The 22,500-nt window shown below is 35.4% G+C and overlaps 1 protein-coding gene and 1 long non-coding RNA gene across 2 annotated transcripts in view; one reads left to right on the top strand and one right to left on the bottom strand.

The window, feature by feature from the left end:
* Window positions 1–1,418: 1,418 nt before the first annotated feature.
* LOC137644539 (uncharacterized) overlaps window positions 1,419–22,500 on the bottom strand; it is a 474,459-nt gene continuing 453,377 nt past the window's right edge. The window contains exon 2 of the long non-coding RNA XR_011045163.1: window positions 1,419–1,958. This is a non-coding gene — a long non-coding RNA (uncharacterized lncRNA). The remainder of the gene's footprint in view (window positions 1,959–22,500) is intronic.
* Window positions 8,481–21,682, top strand: LOC137655493 (cellular tumor antigen p53-like). The gene is made up of 6 exons (XM_068389395.1): window positions 8,481–8,685; window positions 14,298–15,110; window positions 15,329–15,509; window positions 16,762–16,945; window positions 19,591–19,795; window positions 20,906–21,682. The coding sequence occupies exons 1-6, from the start codon at window positions 8,563–8,565 to the stop codon at window positions 21,074–21,076; spliced, it is 1,677 nt and encodes a 558-aa protein (XP_068245496.1). The 5' UTR covers window positions 8,481–8,562; the 3' UTR covers window positions 21,077–21,682.

Here is a 22,500-nt window from a genome sequence, read left to right on the forward strand (position 1 = left end):
TTTCAATAGCAAGCATTTGTAAATGACGTTCAATGAGTCATAATGGCATTCTATTGACAACAAAAAATCCATAATATCATCATTTTGTGAAAATAATAGTTTCTATTTAAAAAAAAAATCTTTATAACTGCAAAACATTCAGCTCCATCGACAATTCATTTTAAATTGCCATATCAAACTGCAAAACATTCAGCTCCATCAACAATTAATTCTAAATTGCCATATCAATGAAGAATACTAGTGTTAAAAACTTCTGATTTACAATGTCTATTCTACAGTTTTCTGTTCCTAACTGAGAATTTAAAACATTGACATTCTTGTCAATGATCTGTATTGGTATCCAAAGTCTGCAACATTTCTAATTTATTCTATGTTCAGCTTCTTGTTTTTTATTCTAAAAATTAAAATTCTTGACAAATTTCGAATTCATCTTTCTCTTCAAGGTCTCCACCACAATTTCCAGACTCTTAAACTATTTTTCAACTTCAAGTTTTTTTCTGAATATGACCATACCTATGACAACAAAAGTAAGTTAGCACATAATAGCTATCTCATACAAGCTCCATCGTAACATAATATCATCACTATCATGAATGTCTTTTCTAATTTTAGCAACACATTTTAGAACTATATGGGCATTCCTACCTTCGACTGGTTTCTTTAATAATATGCTCATCTTATAATTTACATTAGTGTTTGACTGAAAATAATCTGTCAACTAATGTAATAACCACATCGTTCTCCCGACTAAAACCACTGTATATAGAGGATCTATTAGAGGAACCTTTGCCCAAGATCTCCAAGACGAACATACAGTAGGTAATCAACAAATAACTGAAAATAAGGGGACCAAGGAATCGTTACACTAAGGATGGGATAAATGCATTTGAATCATACTGGGACCGGGGAGACCATGGAGTGTTCGGCTTGAACACACTTCATGAAAAACATGGTAACATGTTTAATAAAAAGAAAAATATTCCAGCATACTATTATCAATACTAGTATTTGGTTAAGAAGATCCCATGTTGTAGCATTAATTGAATACATCCTTCCAGATGCATTCGGATATGAAGATTAGTTGCGGTTACTTCAAGCAGATTCCCTACACATTTTTCGGTTCCCTATCTCTCTACATATCGTCTGAGAATATTCTTGGTTGCGACGAATTGTAAGCATGTATGCTCAAATTCGATTCCCCAATATATCCATTGCATTTAATGGTTTCAAAGTTTATCGTGAGTATTAATGTAACGATGGAAGGACATTCCCATATGCAAAGACAACTTACTTCTTTTAATACCGGAGTAATATACAATAATAAAATATAGTGTACTATGCGATATTATACTGAACACACTACGCACTTCTATAACTACGTTCTAGATTGCAATTTCACATAAAGAATGTTCTTCCCCTTATCGCTTACTAGGTCATCATTTTCCCTCTTCTAAAAATGGCAATCATACCTAATCATGGTTTCTTAACAATCATACTTGCAGTTGGAGCCAACAGAATTTTTCTGGTGATAATTTAATGTTAGATTAAGCGCTGTTTAGACCTAACCATGTTCCTTTTTTCATAGTAATCTCTTTCAACACCAGTCGAAACGCAATTACCAATTGATAGAAATAATGTCCAACAACAATCACTGACGCCCAATTCCATATAGAAAAAAAAATTGAAGTAAATAATGTGCTAATATTAATGTTAATACATGAATGATGAATCAGTAATGATGAGTGAAATGAGTCAAGATAATGATGATTAGTAACGCAAGACCACCGATAAACAAAGCCTTGCCAAATTTCGTAAAACATTTACCTCTAAAACCAACTTTGTCATTATTAATATAATGGATAATACATAACCAACAATATTCTTTAACAACAGTTTCAACACTCACTATCGGCCGGAGAAAGCGACGGCCGTCCTCCGAGAAGCAACTGCGTTGTAATCTGAAAAATATAATAATACTGATAAAAAAGATAATAATAATAATAAAATTATTAAAGTTTTTGTAGTATAAATTTGAAAAATATCTAATTAAATCTATAACTAGTTTGCATATGTCATCATAATTAGTAAGCTACTCTATACAGCCATTTGGGCATCGATTCAACACTGACCACTGGATTGAAACTCTTATGGCTCAACTACATTTATCCATTAATAGCTATAGCAAGGACAAACAATCTCGGAGATTACAGTCACCACTTAGGCGATACACCTATTTCTTTATTAGAAATATATTCGTCTGAATTCATTCTTACTCAAAGACAACAGTTTTAATTAGAGCATCTACCATTCTTTATAATAGTGATAGAATAACATATCAGTAATAAGAATTGAATCAGGATGAATCGTTAATATAAAGCTTTAGTTTACAGATTTTTGTTGGTTTATTTTAGTGATCCATATAACCCATTAACGATAACACAACCATCAGCCAGTTCTAACAATAGCTGCCCTGCAGTTTACAAGGGAGTTATAATCATTAATCTTTACTCTTGCAAAGTCATTGTCCTTTTGCCTTGCCAAAAGGAATATGCGCACCTTAGAAATCATAACAGAACTAACGAAGTAATGCTCTGAGACTAAATCCATGATTTGTTTGATTTAACAGAGCATTCAAGAGGCGCTCTTAAAAGTGACCCAGCTATACAGGGCAGTTCTCGTACATCTATAACAAGCACTACTCATATACTATGGGATTTCCCACAAGTCGTATAATTACTCATTTTGGCTGATACTACGAGCTTGTAAGCGTGCAGAACGACCATTTCTTGTATGCTTTAGGATTCAACGGTTTCCATATTTATCTAGTCATATAGACAATGAACAACCATTTTTATATTTAAATTTTCTAAAGCAACTCGATTTTTTACATTTTCATAGTTCAATTTGCTTTCTGCTTTTTATTTGTACGTCTTCAATTTTCTTCACTTGCCTTTTCTATACAGCATACAAGTGCTTTATCTTATCCCTCTTTAATTATTTCATTTACGTGAGATAATACAAAAACTGACTTTTTTTGGGTGGTGGTGGTGGGGGGGGGGGAAGCTACTCACATTCTCGTGGCTCATGTTGCCTTTATATGACATATGGTTTAACTTTTCTCTTTCGGATCATGACTGATGACCCAGTCTCAGCTCAGCTCCCAGACAGAGGTTTATTCTTACCGCTTAGAAACCTGCTTACCCGGCACAGAGGACACCGCCTGCTCGGCACAGGGGACACCCAGGTCCTCTGCCAGCTTGCTGGCCGAAATTTTCGACTTTGACACCGAACAGAAACTGGCTGAAATTTTCGGCTGTGACACCGGAAAAGAACCTACTATGAGTGGGTATAGCAGAACCTTCATTCGTTGGTTCTGCTACAGCAAGGAGCACCAGCCCTGCAAGCCTTCTGTCACTAAGACAGGAAACCATACAGGGACTGTGTTTCCTACTACAACCACAGGAAGACTTTAATAGTCCATGCCCTCAATCTGATAGCATTGTTTGGCTGGACACTTGACTAGGCCTGTGTCAATCACAAGATATGGTGCAGATGTGACGACTGCAACCTGTTCCATGACGCTCCGTACCAACTAGTCACCAGGAGAAACAGGGAGCCTCCTTTGCATAAGAGGGCACTCCCTCCAAGGAACTACGGCATTGAGATACCTCACTTCCACCCCTGCCCCCAGGAGTTCTACAAAATATGCTCAAGACTCTAGGCAGGCCACCCAGATGGCCCCTGTTACCAGACCCAGATGGTGATGAAGATCCGGACTGCTTGAGCACCTTACCTTGCAGAATGGGACCCCATCAAGTCCCTCACACCAGCTCCCCACAGAAGAAGCCTGTGAAGAAGAAGAATGAAACAGCAGTGGATGTCCCTGTTGTTCTAGATCCCTGTTCCAACCCAGTGAAGACACCACCTGCAAAGAAACAGAAGAGTGGATCAACAGTGGAACCACCTGCTACTACTACTACTGCCGCTCCACCTGCCTGCACTCCAACAATGGAAGCAAAAGATCCTCCCATGGACCTCGACCCTCCTGCACTGGCTGGGACACACCAGCCAGACTGCAACTGTACACAGTGTCTTACCCAGCTACTTGCTGAAGCTACTGCCACACTCACCCCATCTGCTGACCCTGCTCCTTCAACAAAAGAAGCCATTGCTACTAATACTCCAGCTGCTGAACCTGTTCCAAAATCTCAGGAATCTCAGGAAACAACTGCAATATCTACTACAACTGTTGAGCCAACTCTAGAACCACGTCCTACTCCTATGGACCCAGGACATCCACAGAAATTTAAGCTGCCTGCAGTGGAAGGCTTACTCTCCTATGCAGCAGTAGCAGCCATTGCAGCCTCAGATCCAAGACTAAAAATCTCTGCCAGAGCCATCTTAAAGGGTGACATAATCATCACCACGAAGGATCAGGATAGCGCCAGCCTACTACACACCGACACCTCTCTGACCTATCTTGATCCAGCCAAGAAATTGAGGAAAGCAGTTGTCACCAATTACCCAGTCAACATGAGACTGTCCTTCATAACTGACTGCAGCCAAGTTGCCCATGCCAAGAGACGTTTGGGCAGCCACAAGCAGCCCACCAGGAATATCACTATGACTTTCATTGGGCCTGTCCCATCGTCACTTGACCTCGGACTGTGGGGAATTTTCCCCACAAAGGACTTTACAAGCGACCCATTGCACTGCTTCAATTATCAGCGTTTTAGCCACCACAAGGAGGACAGAAGAAGCCCTGCAGTCTGTGGAGTCTGCATCTGCCGTCACGCAACCCAAGTATGCATAGATGCACATAAAAACGGATCAAAGACCCATGCCAAGTGCTGGACCCCACCATGCCTGGAACAAGGTGTCCAGAGTTTCTCAGAAGATTATCAACACCACTGGCAGCCCCACTTATCTCTACAGCGGCAGCACCGCAGCAGCCACTGCAGCCGCAAAGAGCTCCACGTTCCAGGCCTCTCCCTCGTCCTCCCACTGATCCTGCTCCAGTTGCTCCTACCCCTGCCACTGGCCAAACACCAGTCACCGATCCTAACCCAGTCATCAACTCTGTTCCCAATCCTACCCAGATTCCTCCTCCTTCCCCTTCAGTCTCCTCCCTCATCTCCAAGTTGTCTTTACCCATTGAAAAGCTAACCCCCGTGATCCTACAGCTTGTAGTTAAAGTTTTCTCCCTTGTCCAGACTCCCTCCAACATAATTCAACCACTCCTCTCTCCCATAGTAACATCCCCCCTTGAGCAGGGATAAGCAACTATGCTTTGAACTGCTCTTTTTCTCTACTACTAAAGTTCCATCTCTCCTGTCCCAGTCTCTCCTACTTACTGGGACTTGCTGCTATCACCACCTTTACCTACCACTAAAACTCTTCACTTCAGTTCCAGTATGGACCTGATTTCTTGGTCCTCCCAGCGGTTATGCTCTTAGTGCTAAGCGGTCGCAGCCCCCTACTTACATTATGCTCAAGGAGTTGAGCGATTCTACAGTTATGCTCAAGGAGCTGAGCGACTGTAGATCTAGGCGGAGAGCCTGTTGTTTTTAGGCTTGATTTTGGCCGGACTGATTTTCTGGTCGATGTCTTTTTTTTTATTTTTCTTTGTTATGAAACAGTTCTATCGAAAAGTTTTTCGTGAGCTGGGAAGTTCCAGAACCTGATTTGGGAGCTATGCCCATACAATTTAAACCAACCGACCGACTGATGACCACCGGCACAAGCCTTCTCTCCTCAGGACCATTTTGTAATACTACTCGTACCTTGTATCCAAATAGTTGCTCTAATAACATCTGTCTGAAACCACTTCAACTGAAGAAAAGTAAGGATGATTTTGGAAATAAAGGAAAATGATGAAGAAGAAAAACAAAAAAACAACATTTGTGTTTGTTGGTGTTATCAACCAGTATTCTATAATACCCATCAAGAATGATAAAATCTTCGAAGAGATTATTTTGAAGACAAAGAATGTTACGAAATATTGCCAACTACAAGAAACTATTGATAATTAAGAAGTAGAAATTCAAGAAAGAAGTGTATATATATATATATATATATATATATATATATATATATATATATATATATATATACATATATATATATATGTATATATATACATATATATATAAATTATTTGATTTTGAGGAATTTTCACTAAAATCAAGAGTTAATATATTTGTGATCCTTAGATCTACAAATCCTTTATCTTAGACGGTTCGGAAATATGTGTAAAGGGTATGGAAGCTCTTGATAACAATGAAATAGAAAAAAAATAAGGTAATAAATTGGTTTGGTAGGGAACTTCCACTGGCAATTTGGCATGTAAAATGCAGTAGCTCTATTTCTTTTCACTAACCTTCCCATAAAGAAGAATTGTAAAGCTTTCATTATGTTATATACTGCGAATTATCTGTGATCTTTATAATATGACTGTGCTCTCTTATTTTAGAATAAACTTGAAAATGGCACAATAATAAAATGTTCTCACTAAAAGTATTAAAGTTGGGATGTTCTATGTTGACATGCGTTTTATAAAATATCAATCGTAATGGCAAAATAGTTTTATAAGCAAGTGACAATTGTATACATACATCAAAGGTATAGATATTTCTAGGTAACATATATCATATAAAGATCCTTCCAAAATATTGATTATTACCTTCATTACCCTAATTTTCCTCTTATTTGCTCACAAATTTCTCATCTTCTAAACATCAACACACTTTTTGCCAATTTCTGCAGTTTCTCTTCATTATCACCAAACAGCAAAGTACCATTTGAAAATATGAACCCTTTCATATCCCATTTTCTTATTTAACAACATTCTACCCAAAACCACTCTCCTTTCTTTGACCTCTCACATCACTCTAAACAGAAAGATATTGTGAATTCATCTAAGACACACATTCCCCCAGTCATTCTCCAGCCTACATAACTTTACAAAAGCTTCACTTTCATCATATAAACATTTAATATCGCCAAATCTCTTGTTTCTAAAAAAAACATTCACAATACTCACCACATAGCTCTTTATCAATCCCATCAGAAGCTTTTCCAGGTCCATGTATGCCAAACAATGTTTTTTAAATTTGCTTGCTAATATTTTAAATAGAATTTAAAAACAAAAAATTGACCCACACACCCTAATCTTTGTCTAACTCCCCATTTACGTTTTAGACGCAAAGGGCCTCGGTTAGATTTCTCCAGTCGTCTTTGTCTTGAGCTTTTAATTCAATACTTCTCCTTTCATCATCTCCTACTTCGCACTTTATAGGCCTAAGCCATGTAAGCCTCGGTCTTCCAATTCCTCTAGTGCCTTGTGGAGCCCAGTTAAACGTTTTGTGACCTATCTCTCTTGGGGAGTGCAAAGAGCATGCCCAAACCATCTCCATTTACCCCTCATCATGATCTCATCCACATATGGTACTCGAGTAATCTCTCTTCTCAGTTTCATTTCTGATCCTGTCCTGCCATTTAACTCCCAATACCCTTCTGAAGGTTTTATTCTCAAATCTACTAAATCTATTGGAGATTGTTTCATTGTCATACCATGACTCATGTCCATCGAGTAACACCGAGGTCACTAAACTGATATATAGTCTGATTTTTATATAAAATTTTAGGCGATTTGATTTCCAAATTTACTTAACCTAGCCATTGTCTGATTTGCTTTTTTTAATCTTTCACTAAACTCTAATTCTAAAGACCTTGTATTGGAGATCATAGTTCCTAAATACTTAAATTATTCTTCCACATTAATCCTTTCTCCTTCCAATGATATTTCATCTTCCATTGCATACTCTGTTCTCATCATCTCTAACTTTCTTCTAATTATCTTCAGCCCAACCTCGTGTGATATTTCATGCATTCTGGTAAGCGAGCATTGCAAATCCTGTGGTGTTCTGCTAATAAGCACAGTATTATCAGCATACTCTAGGTTGCTAAATTCCTATTACCAATCCAGTCCAATCCTTCGCCACCATCTGTGACTGTTCTACACATAACAAAGTCCATGAGGAGGATAAACAACATGGGTGAGAGAGAAATTCGCTGACTCCAGCTTATCTATCTGAATTTTAGGTTTTAATACATCGTCATCAAATTGCTGGGCAATGCAAATGAAGGTTTCTCGTGCATCATTATTTGACGGCAATAATGTAACTGGGGGAACAGAAATATGAAAAATGATAAATTATGATAGTAAAAAATAACAATTTTGACTGTAAACCAATATCAAGAGAATATTGAAAAGCTTATTAATTGAAAGAAAATAGTCAATAAAGATAACCAAATTCGCCTTGTTTACTAGAAACCGTAAGAAAAAAAAAGATGTCCGTTGAAATAAGCAAAAATTTCTTATCTTCATAAAAGGGTTGCTGTTCTGATAAAGGTTGATAAGATAAATGTATCATGAGGAGGTGAGGAGATAAGATTATTCACATCAGAGCACAGTCTGAAGCTTAAAGTTTTAGCGTGTGCAGTTGGATAGTCGAAAATTTTGGATATAAAAAATTATTGGTTTAGTGGAATTTTCTAACTATGGTAAAAAAACTGAAAATCGACGATGGCGATCAGGGACAGCAGCAGCCCTTTCAGCAAGAGCAGCAGCAACGACAACAGCTTCATCAGCAACAGTTACAGCAGCAGCAGCAGCAACAAACGGTATACTGTATTGATAAGACACACATTCCTCTAGTGTCAGATATAGTCTGCAGTGTATTCATCTTGGATAGCTTCTTTCTAGAATTAAGTGTAAGCGAAAGGTAGAAATGACTATACCTCGTCAACGAAAACTTATTTCAGGTAACGAAATCTGATAAGTTGATGGTTAACTTTCTTATCAGCCTGACGAATGAATGATTTGGATTTCTCAGGCATCCTGACATCAAAGTTCATTGACCCCGTTATCGTTTATTATAAAAGGATAAAAGAATATTAAATTAAAGCCAGAAATGTAAATATTATAAAAATTAAATAGCATTCAGAAGACCTGCTTCTGAAATAAATAAAAAAAATGCCACTAGCATTGTACGACACATCATGTCCAAGGATCTTGGCAAGGATGAACCTGCCATGCTCACCTCAAGCCTCACAGAGATATCTATTTCTTTCTGTGCTATATGTGATGCCTTCAATCAACAAATGCCTCACTGTCAAGGGTATCAAACAGTCGTCGAAATATGGATGGTGTACCTCGCCAGCAAAAACTCATGTGCCCTCCGAGTATGACCAATGCAGAGACGACAAAGAGTAGTCTCCCACTTTCGGGGCATCATGTTATACCTCCAAGGAGATAAAACATTCGCAATTTCTCTCATCTTATTCTTAGTTAAACTATCCAAATGCTGTTGCCAATTATTATAGATAAAATTCTTAATTGCCAATAAAAAATCATTACAGAGAATGGGATACCTTCTTGGTAGCAATTCGGCTGCAGCATTCTTTGCCAGTGAATCTGCCTCTTCATTTCGAAACACACCAAGCAAAATCGAACTGTTATAACTTTCAGGCCAATAATTGAGCCACTCTAAAATCTTTAAAAATAGAAGGTTACTGGGATTAAAACCTTCTAAAGCTTGAAGGACACTTCTTGCATCACTAAAAATGGTATTTGGGGAACATCTCGACGAACGTACATGAGACTTCCACCATGGCTCCCTGCTTGTTGACTATAAGGTGTTCTATTACTAACATACTCTCAAGGACAAGGTGTTAGCATCAAACTTGCTTTCCTGTAGACATACAGTTATGGGGAGATGCTCATTAATTAGAAGTTTAAGTTCTTTAAATTTGGCCCTTAAACCCTGACAATTCCATTGCGAAATGGAGGAAAAAACTATGGATTATTTATGGAGGATATCTTGGATGAGGTCTTCCCATTGACAGTATTTAATCTGACATTATTTCCTATAGGTTTCTTTAGAGATGGTCTTGGTATACTGGGTTTTACGTTTGTCTTTTTCTTTGTGTACTTTTGATCTATTTGTTGAGACGGATGGTGGACCTCAACTTGAACTTCGGATTTATTGAAGTTATCTTCCGGTTCATCAGAAACATCAAATTTATTTGATGTCATAACTTTAATGTTTCTAATGGAGGGGGTGAGAGATGGAGGTCTCCCTCTTTTAAAATTAATAGATGGTAAGGTTCTGGGATTTTGCACCTTTCCCTCTACAGGTGTATCAGGCAAGTTGTTTTTAAGTGGAACCTCCATCAAATCAGGCAAGGAGAGAGGTTTGTAATATTCTTTTTACATTGGGGGACGAAGGTTCTACAGAGATGGCCAATGCCCCAGTGTTAATACAGATGGTATATTTCTTTTATTCTAACTATTGGCAGTACCAGGTGGGTTTGATTTTAATTCCTTAACATAGCTATTTGATTTATTTAATAGTCTGTTGACATGTCCCACACTTAAATGTTCTAAATATGATTTGTTGAGGGCAGCTTCTTCCAACTTAAATAGCTCATAGCTCCTGTCAGTGGATTTATGATTTGAGTTGCAATTTAAACACCTGGTCTCAAGTGTACATTCTCAATGGTAAAATTGGAGCAAATACCACACATTTTTTCCTTTTTGCAGTTTTAGACGGCTGTCCAAATTTAAAACAATTAAAACATTGCAGTGGTTTCTGCTTGAATGGTCGTACTTTAATTTCATTTTCAATAATAATATGGAAAGGTACATCAGCATCCTGGAAAGTAAGGATAATCATTGATGTACCTGGGACTTTGTGTACTTTTCATTCATTTAGTGGACACATGGCCAGTATCTCCTCCTCTGTAAATTCATATAAATTTTGGCTTTGTTAAAAACTACTCCCCTTCCATAGCTAAAATTCAGGTGGGGTTTGACATTTAACATATCATCAATACTTGATTGTGTGGTTGATTTGGTATGGATTAGATAACTATTTTTTTCCTACATGAGATATATCTCCCGGTACAAAAGTTCCTATTTTTTTCTGAATTAATTTGCATATTTTGAAATAATTCCCTGTAACCCCCATAGATTCAGCTAAAAGGCATATTGGTGGCTCTGAAAAGGCATAACTAGATTAGTGTCTTTTCCCAACCTGTCGGCAGGCCTATATAGATTCAAATCTTCTGGTACCTTATCGCAGAGAGCAGCCATGACATTCAAGTTATTTATTTTATTATTATTCATGTTACTTATTGCTTTAAATGCTTCATCATGACTACTGTAAGATATCCATGAATCCCATTTTTCATCTTCAAGTTTCATTCTTATTTCTTTTTATACATCCATAGCAATCCACTCAAATACTTTATATAGATTATCATAGTTTGTGTCTATTGGAACTTGGGTAACCTGAAGGATTCGAAGTTTCCTCGTGTTACCCAAATTGCTCAGTTTTAGAATATCAGTAGAATGGTCCTTTCCAGTTCCGAGGTCATCAAAAGAATTATCCCTAATAAAATTAGCAGAGGTCGTCGACAGTGCCGGGGGGAGGGGGGTCAGCCTATTCAGGGGATGGGGAGTCAGTGCTTGAAGGGCTTATAGTTCAGGGTGGGATTTTGTTTTTTCGTTTTCGTTGGTTGTTTGGTTGGTTTACCTGTTTGAGAATATCAACAAAGTATCATGTGTTGGAAAGGAGATTTGCATTCTTCATCGACACAATGAGAGTATACTTCTCAGATGGTTCACTCCATACCCTACCCGAAGGATAGCACTAAAACAGATATAGAGGGAGAGGTGTAAGCTAAACCCGCCTGTTAGGACTGAGACCAAGGAAATATGGAATCATCCTTCCCATATCTGCAATGATGGGATTCCGGCCAGAAGCCAAGTCCTACCTCACGGATTGAATGCCCCCGGATTCCGATGACCCGACCCCTGAAAATGGTTCCGGTAAAAAAGTCAAACCATTTCGGGATGGCTGAGATCATCCAATACTCTCATATATAGCTTTGAATGCAAATACCTCCCAACCTTGATCCCTTCTCCCATTCATCTACGCAGGCAGTAATAACAAATGTGGAAATATCCACGCCATTTATATAACAAAATAAATGAACAAATAAAATAAATAATATATATATATATATATACACACATATATATATAAACTTAAGAGAAATAATACTCATAGAGTTAGAACAGCAAGACAAAAGGAAGATTATAAAATTAGGAGAAGGTCGAAGTAATATTGAGCAGAAGAAATAGATGAAAGGGAGAGAAATTTAGATTCGAAATGGGGGATATTTCCCCAAGTTCGAGAGCCCTCTTGCCCGTCACCAAGTTTCAGCACGGGAATGATATGCCGTGCTGAAGCTCAATGATTTTATCAAGGCATTCTCGCATTAAGAAGGTCAACCTGACGAATTACTAAAGGAAATTATATTAAGTATTCATATGCTGCATGGAAATATCTTTAGGGATGAATCGTTTACATCCAATTCTTTAGCATAAAACTTTTTATGTGTGTGTATAATATATATATATATATATATATATATATATATATATATATATATATATATATATATATATATATGTGTGTGTGTGTGTGTGTGTGTGTGTGTATATCTATGTTTATGTGTGTGTTTGCGAGGGCGAACGCGTGTATGTGTAAATATCAACCACGAATGGTATTTAATATCAAACTTCAATATTGGGAACATATTTCCACTAATAAAAAAGGAAAAATGCTTCTCAAAACACTTTTCAAAATATGAAAAATGCTTCATTAAACAATTTTCAGTGGATATATTCCCAAGGATAATACTTGATATTAAATCACATTCGTGGTTGACATTTTCATCTATTAAAATCCCTCATTTCACAAGGCCAAACTAAATAGCCAGAAAACTAACTGCTTTCTGAATCTTGTTATCATATGTATACATATTCAACACCTGGGGAGCCAACTGGCCTATCATAAGGCAAGGAATTAAATCGTTGACAAACATTCAACTCCTGTAAAAACAAATGTCGTTTTTTCTAGTTAGCATGAAAGGGAAAATGATTAATGCAGACAGTGTTGCTGTATTGTCTATTCTATGAGGATCTATTAGCTTCAAGCAGACAATTCTCGTACAAATTTGGTAGAAGAGGAAGTGGGTGCGGAGGTGAGAGCAAACTGTAAGCTAAAAATGTTGGCAACCTTTACCAGCTCGAGGAGTGCGAAGTACGGCACATCAAGTGTCCGCTCATGAAGTTTGCAGATTTCAAGTATATGTTCGCTGAAGTATGCAGTCCCACTCTCACAGCTGTTTGGCATTGCACTTAATCGTTAATATTTGGTTTATAACAAGGTTTTCTTTGTTGCCTAAAGTTGTCCTAAGACAAGGGAAGTCTTTGGATGCATACCAGTCAGTGTTCCGGCATATATCTTCTCTCAATACATTCCTGGTTTGAAGTGTCTTTGACCATAGCGTGACCAGAGGGAGACTAACCTTACGAAGGTATTTATCGAGACATAAAACGAAGATGGTTTGGTATAAATACACCGGGTGTTGCCTCTATTTGTTGATTCAATTCACTTCTGAAACAGAATAGCAGAAGTGGATAAAGCTGCTTGCATTGCCATTAAACTTTGGTTTGAGTTTGTTTTTGTGAGTGGCATATGTAAATATCAAGCCACACGTGCCCATTTACACAAACACACACACTCACACACATTTATACACACACTCACACACACACACACACACACACATATATATATATATATATATATATATATATATATATAAAATAAATCTATATATATATGTGTGTGGGTGCACAGGCATATTAAAATATAACATGTGTATATGTATTTATTATCTTTAAATTAAAGCGTTTATTAAGTTTCATTAAAAAGGCCCATAAAAGAAACGGAACTATGGGAATCAAATCAACCATTATGCTCAAGTCAACACACATTAGCCCTCTTCTCGGTGAAAGGGGGCCAATATGCATTGGCTAAAATATAATGATTAATTTTATTTCCTTAGTTTCTTTTATGGGCCCTTCTAAGAAACGTGTAAATGTGTGTGTGCGTATCTATGAATAAAATGTATGTATATATAAATATGCTAAAATTAAAGTCTAGATCACATACAATATATTTTTCTATAAGGTGATCTGGAGCCTTTAATTTCTAGAACTTGAATCTTAGGTAAGATTATTTCTAGATTTGCTTATACAGTTGTTTAAGAAATTACCATTAATAACTTTTTCTAACACATTGAATAATTCACCAGTTTACCTATGAGAAGAAATTCTGATCCACTGTTACTGAAGTAAAATGTTTCTGTTTCCACAGGTCCAAACACAAGGGCTTCAGGTCAATTTTGATGATAATCTTAACACCATTCAGGGAGCAATTGGTGATAATATTACACACAATGATCTCGTTCAGACTCTTTTAATATTGACTAATGATCAGAATACATTACAACAATCAAGTTCTTCAAGTTCTATGATCCAACAACAACCATTTATCTCAGCTTATCAGCAACAACCTACACATACTCATTCAACACAGAATACTAGCACTTCTGTACCTCATAGTAGAGCTACAGTTTCTCTCTCGAGTGCAAACCTTTCGGAAGTAAAACCTGCACAATATGGCGTTCTTCCTCATCTTCACCATCCATCACCAAATGCAATTCACAACGGCAATTTCTACTCTCAAGATAAACCGCAAAGAGCTCTTCAGGCAAGCCAAAGCAATATTTTGCCCAATCACTGTGATCAACCTTCAACAAGTACCAGTAATTTAGCAATTTCTTATAACAACCCTCCGGTAAATTCAGCGCAATATAATATGAGTCTCCAATCAAGAGGATCAATAGCACTCTATAAGCCCCCGGAAGGTGGTGCCCCATCATCTATTCGAGAAGGCATGTTTTCATCTCGGCAGCACAATGAATGGGCTGTGCCCAAAAGCTATACAGAAAATGGAGGAAGCCTCAAAAATGACAAGGGCTCTACTGACATCGATGAACTTATCCAAGGAAATGGCAGAGAACCGAGCAGTGGACCTCCTGTAGCACAATTCCCTCAAAGAAACAGCTTTTCTGGTATCTATGGACTCCAAGTCAGCTTCCCCGGAGAATCACCAAAATTAGTCGTAGTATGTTTCACTTTCCATGTCAATAAAAAATAAAGAGAGAGTCCATTTACATTTAGGTAACTTGTCATAAGTACTCCTTCAATAAATAAGATCTTATAAAGACAATTATTCAATAAAACATAGAGTCCCTTATTATCATCTAGTGAAATAGAAACCCATCAGGAGCTTACAAGTTGCCTAACAGTCTTTTCAGCTGATTTTCATTCCCATTATTCCAGAAAGAAGATGCTGTTGGAAACCGTTACCTATTCACAGAACTGGATCATTGCATTACTACTGTTGTTAAGCACTCAGCAGATCAGTCAGCAGCAATGAGATTTATTATTGTGTTCTCCAGGGACTGTGAAGCCACACAGCCTGTTCACCCATGCAAGAATCATCAAAAGGCAGAACATCCTAGTAAGTATGGTGTTCAGATCTACTATTATTGTTACTGACCATTGATACATGAAGACAAAGACCGTAGTAAAATGCAACTGTATCGATTATAATATAGCTTTGTTAAATATTTATCCGTATTCCAATTCAAGTTACTTTGGCTTCCAGATAATGCCTTCCGAATAACTTTGTATAATGTGTCATCTGTTGTTGACAACTTAATAAATACAACTTTAGTTGGGGGTATTTACAGTAGTTGAATTCTGATAAAACATACATGTTTGTACACAAAATTGATTTATTTACATTATCATTTAAAATCACTGATTTGTAGACCAGTATGGGATAACCTTATAGTAAATTGCAATTAATTGAGATAATACTATCTGCATTAAAGTTAAAATCTTCTTAGTCTAGGTCTTTCCTGTAAAGGATATCGAACAAATAATAGTATACCTCTGTCCTTTAAATGTAGAATTTACGGATTTAATATGCTACCTGATCTTTAACAACATTCTCCATTATACACACGGTTAGCTGTGATTTAAGACAAAACCATTTCACTATTTTAAGGAGACGAAAAATATAGCATTTTTATCCCTGTTAAGTACGTAAATCTTGCAACTTAAGATCACTAAAAAGGGGAAATTTGTTTATTTGAGTTTGGATGGTCGTGTTAATGACAAGAAATTCTTAACAAATAAATCAAGTTATATTGTAGGGTATGGGAAATAACTGACCTTAAACTATCTAATAAAGCAGCAACTAGAGTTACTTTGTTTTGTATGAGCCTATATATATATATATATATATATATATATATATATATATATATATATATATATATATATATATATATATATATACACACACATACATAAAAAACATTGGACACAGTACTTAACACCCTTGGTTGCGTCAGATTGGAGCTATCTTTAAAATACTGAAGGGAAATTAATCGGTCCATTGTCACATTTCGTTGTACCAGTATCTTCCTAACCCCAGGCAATATATATTTTTATATATGCATGTTTCCTACACTATTAAACACAATTTGAATCTAAATTGTATGTATCCAACTACCCCACTATTACAAATAATCAAACTGTAATCAATTTACAAAAACAGTATTTGTGTTCATATTCATAATATACTGAATTTTCTTTTTGTAGTTTTCATGTGAAAACATTTTTTGCTTACTATTTCATACATTTCTATTTTCATGTAATATGTCATTAAGGAAAAATTACTCTATAACACCTTACACTTTCAGATCATATGCTAGAAGTCGTATCTGGTTCCAGCATGCCCATTTGGGAGGAATATCCACATCCATCGATTGTGGTAGCACCGTCCCCATCCTCCGAGGGGAACTACAGTGTCCAGCTGAAGTTCTTGTGCCGTAACTCTTGTATCACGAGAAAGAATCTGACGCTGATATGCCAATTAGAAAGAGAGTAAGTGATCCTGTGTTAAATTCAGAAATTTACTGACAAGCTCCAAATGCTACTCAAAAGAGAACTTTTCTTACTTAAGGTTGCGTCCACATTGAAGCTTATGGAGCAAAAAGCTGGTTGTGTTCACTGAGACAATGGTGGCAGGCAGCAGTAGGATATTGTGTCGTAAGTTGCAAGGCAAGAATTATTTAACCACTGCCGTATGACCTTAAGGATACAGTTGTACTTTTCGTGTAATTTAACTGCTTTCTTATGTATTTTCTAGATTTTTGTAAATTATATCAAGTTCATAAGTACTGTGTTTATCTAAATTACTTTGATATATATATATATATATATATATATATATATATATAATATATATATACACTGCAAGAAATATATATACATATAATTATATATACACATATATATAATTATATATATATATATATATATATATATATATATATATATATATATATATATATATATATATATATATAAGTTAAAACGCTAGGAATCATGATTGATGTATACATATGAATCCGTAATTTGCAGTACAGTTACTTAACCGATAAGGGTTAAATGCTCTATCAACAACTATATAAATACATAACAATTTATGTCACTTACATAGAGTTGGCAATATTAGTTAATTGCAATAATACATAATTAATGCTAGATACTACCACCATATTGCACCCTCTACCCGAACAGTCCTAAAATCAATGCACTTAAAAATTCCTAGCTCCCGCTGCACCTGCTGAATATCAGTGTCTACGTCTACACAGGAGACGATTTGGCATGTGTAGACAAGAGCCGGGTGAAGGATAATTTTGATATACCTTGTTTCCAATTATGCTTTTTCAGCCCTCTACCAGAGTGGTAGAGCTGCACCGGATCCTACCACTTCCCTGGGAAGCACTTCTGAGCCTTTAGTGATTCCTTGATTTTAGTCACTTTTGCACACATTTCTACAAGAAGCCTATTTGATTTTCCGTCCTTATACTCATTGAATATCTTCGCTAGGGGTTCTAAGATTAAGATATGTACCTTAATTTATCCATTAAAATCAGTTACTGATCTTATATAACTTCACAGAAACTTTCACAATATTTTATTTTTGTAATCTAAAATGTTATCATTCACCATAAATTCATGCAGGTAAATATTGAATTGACATAATTTGACCCCTTTAATAATATATTAGACATTGCTTTGTTAAGTACGATCACACATAACACGTTATCATGATGACAAACATAATGTTATCATACAAAACAAGCACACCTTATAATGTAAAGAGATAATTGTTTTTTATGGGTAGCTCAAAATATTTATCACAGTATTAACGATCTATAATTCATATGCTTTAGAACAATTTTAGGACCGTATTTTCAATCCATACAAACCGTATACACAAGGCCTTCACGTAACATAAAACCAATTATTGTCTAAAAGAAAAAATTACTATCTCTTATGAGCATAGGTATATATTTATAAACATCTGAGATTTCAGTCATCACCAGAGGTATCTAAATAGAATACTTCTGTATTTAACACTAAGTTCTAGAACGAAGCCTATACTATTAGCCCATTATTTGTGGTTTCGAAGTTATAATACAAAAAAATTCTGGAAATAACAGTTACCACCATATTTCTTAGTGTGTATGTATATACATATTTATTTATATACATACACAAACATTACATATATAATATAGGCTTTGTATGTGTGCGTTTGTGTGTATATATATATATATATATATATATATCATCAGCTGTTACTAGTTCATTGCAAAACAAAGGCCTCAGTCATGTCATTCCACTTGCGTCTGTTTATGGTCTTTCTATGCCAGTACACAGCCACAATCTTTCTTAGTTCGTCGATCTATTGTCTTCTCCTTCTTCCCTTGCTTCTTTTACAATTTCTAGGGAACCATTCTGTTATTCTTAATGTCCATCTATTGTCCGCCATTCTCAATAAATTTCCTGCCCATGTCTATTTGATTTTCTTAAATGTCATTAGAATTTTATCTACTTTAGTTAGCTCTGGTATCTATGTTGCTCGTTTTCTGTCCCTTGGTATCATTCCCATCATTATTCTGTTCAAAGCTCTTTTAGTTGTAACTAGCTTATGTTGTAAGGCTCTAGTAAAGCTCCAAGTTTCTGATGCCCATGTTAATGCTGGTAGGACCATCTCATTAAATACTTTTATTAGAGAGAGGCCATTTACTTTTCATAATCTTATTTTCTTTAACAATTGATATTATATATATATATATGTATATATATATATATATATATATATATATATATATACACACACACACACACACACACATATATATATGATGAATATATGTTTATACACACATACACACACCCACACACACACACACACACATATATATATATATATATATATACACACACACACGCACACACGTTAACACAATATATTCATAAAGTAAAAATTCGATTTGCTCGTCATAAGGATTATTTTATAAACGTATTTCTAAAAAAATTATCATCAAAAACTTAATTTCTCTCGATGGTTTCAAAAAGTCACAAACAAACTTTCTGTGCATTACAGTATTTCATACAGTACTGAAGATAATATCTTTATTCACGAGATGGCTTATTCATTGTTATAATTCCAGAGGGACAGTTGTAGGGCGCAAGTGTCTAGAACTGAAGATTAGCGCCTGTCCACGACGTGATGCCAAGACGACAAAGAGTAAGGAGGTACCTGAAAATGATACTATAGACGGTGTAATGCAGCCTGAACTTGCTGGGTTGGGTGATATGGCCACATCAAATTATGCTCTGGCGAAGAATCCTTCATTCTTTCAAACTGCGGCTCAGGTAAATCACGGTAATAATTTTTTACTTTTATATGACATAGGCCTTCACACGATTTTAAATTTGTAATGTTTTATATTTTTACTCTGCTATATCATGAATGTCGTTCTCCAGACTGATCTTCAGCAGCTGATTCTTATCTCAAGTTGTTGGAAAAACTCCTTCGCTCTATATAATTCCTTATCTCTGATCTGAATATTTACCTCTGATACCGACATTTAAATAGCTCTTTCTGCGTCTGTTTTTTCCATAATTCTAACCATCCTTTAAATTCATATATTCTCAGACAATACCATCCCCGTACGTAGTATTACGTATAAAGGTAATTCTGAATCTTGCCTTTTATTTCAGAGGTCTCATTGCTACACAGTATTCTAGATGCTTAATTCCAGCTTTGACCAAATTTTTCATGATTTTGACCATACTTTGCATTCAAACTTTCCCTGTTTGCACCATCCCCTACGTAGTACTAGGTTGCTTTCTCCATCATATGACTCAACATCTCAAAGGTTTCTTACAGCTGTGACTGGATTTTGGATCGATCTTCTCTATGAAATAGTTTGAATCGATGGAACTCAAGAAGTTCAAACTCAGTGAAAGTTCTTTCTAGTTGAGCAGGTTGACATATGACTAGTTTCATAGTACTTCAATGTCTGTTGTTGATATTTAGATGAATGTACTATTTTTTATTTATACTTTATAATCTATGCTTTACTTATTTTCTGAACTGCTTTCCTTATTAGGGTCTATGGGGATGTAGCATTCTACTTTCCATATAGGACTGTGATAAAATATTAATAGTATTTATAATAATAAAAAATTCGATTATACAAAGTAGAAAAAGACAAGAAAACGAACTTTACTGTCACAAACGATATGCTCGATACAAAACTATATTTTCGACTCAATAAACTTATACAGCATTATGAAACATTACACAACTTAGAAGAAATAATATAATAGGAAAGTAAACAACCTTTTCAACAATATTTCTTCAGATCTAATAAAACTTTATTTGCCTCCTTCATCCTATGTTGCACCGGATTTAGATAGTAATTGTTTCCCTATTATTTGATGGTATTGTCAGCTAATGAAAAAATACTTCTTTTGCAGTCTATCACTCAGTCCAATGATGAAGTTTTCTCATCAGCCTTGGAATCTGGAAGAGCAGCTGCTTATTCTGCTTACATGGAAAAAAGGTTCAAGGAAATGCATCCTCAAGACTATGCCAGTGCTAAGGCTGACTTCGAATGCTGGTGGGATTCGACTACGAACGCCACTTAAGATTCATCTCGCCAGAATACAAACGCTTTCAGTCATTAATTATGTTAATTATACTTAGTTAGTTATGCAAAGATAATTATGCATTAAATCTCGATTATTTACGAAAAAATTTCAATCATGTAAGAAAAGCATAAAAATAATCTAAGCATAGTGTATAAGGATCATTTAAACAATTGCCTTTTTGATTGAGAATACAAATCATTGATGCAAGAAGGTAAACTCTTTAAAACAGAAAAAGTAATACTTTTCAATTAAGAATTCAAATCAAGCCTTTTGTTTAAGTAATTGAAAGTTCCGATAATAAGAAGTTTTTTTTCTTGTTACAAAATTGAAACTTGATAAGTAGGCAGTTTCGAAAAGTTCAAATATTGTGAATATGACCTATGAATATTTGGCGAATTGATGGCTGTGAAAAGTCCACTTATCTTTTTTATTTCCAGTTGTATAATGTCTCGTTCAAACAATTCAAACATAGGTCCAGTAAGATGACGTCACAAGCTGAAAGTCTAGAAATAATATTTCATTGCAAAATACTGTATAATTACTGTAAATAAACAGAAAATAACTTTTGAAGTAAATATCGACTATCTCCTTAGAGTTATAATTGAAGTATTGTTCTTAAGTGATTCTTTTTACTTCCTCCATGTGTAAAACTGTATTCAAACACACGTAAATATAAACACTCATACATAATATATACACACACGTACACACACACACACACACACACACACATATATATATATATATATATATATATATATATATATATATATATATATATATATATATATATATCTGTAAGTACATAACTAAAGTACAATTATGCATGTGAGCATGAAGATGATATAATTAGCATTTATCGTACAACAATACAATAAAATGGAAAACAAAAAAAAAACTACTGTAAGTATGCACACCAAGATCATTTAACCTAATGCTATTAATACTTCAGTTCCCACCCATCAGCTTACGTGTTTAGAACTTTATCCTAACAAGAAATATTTTTTTTTTTCCTCGGAGACTTATAATGCCATTTATTTATTTCCCCATTATTACTAACTAGTCTTCTATTCTCTGAGTCCTCAGTGTCCACCTAATCCTTAATTTGGCTATTAACCAACAATTTTCATTCACCTCCAATCGGATGTAAAATGACAATATATTAAGAAGGTTCTCATTCTTCAATATCGCGTTTCTTAGCATTGGAAAATCACTCTTCAAGTAACTATTTGTGACCATTCTTATAAATAAATGTCAATCACCTCTGACTTAAATTTGATTCACATTCACGTCTTCTCCAACATTTCTCCAAAATCGAGTTTGAAGGATCCCTAGTTAATATACGCCACACTAGAAATCATGACTTCAAAAAATAATTTTTTAAAAAATTTACCCCTCACTATGAAAATAACACCTTAGGC

This window comes from Palaemon carinicauda, chromosome 1, assembly GCF_036898095.1.
Source record: "Palaemon carinicauda isolate YSFRI2023 chromosome 1, ASM3689809v2, whole genome shotgun sequence".
Classification (NCBI taxonomy): domain Eukaryota; kingdom Metazoa; phylum Arthropoda; class Malacostraca; order Decapoda; family Palaemonidae; genus Palaemon; species Palaemon carinicauda.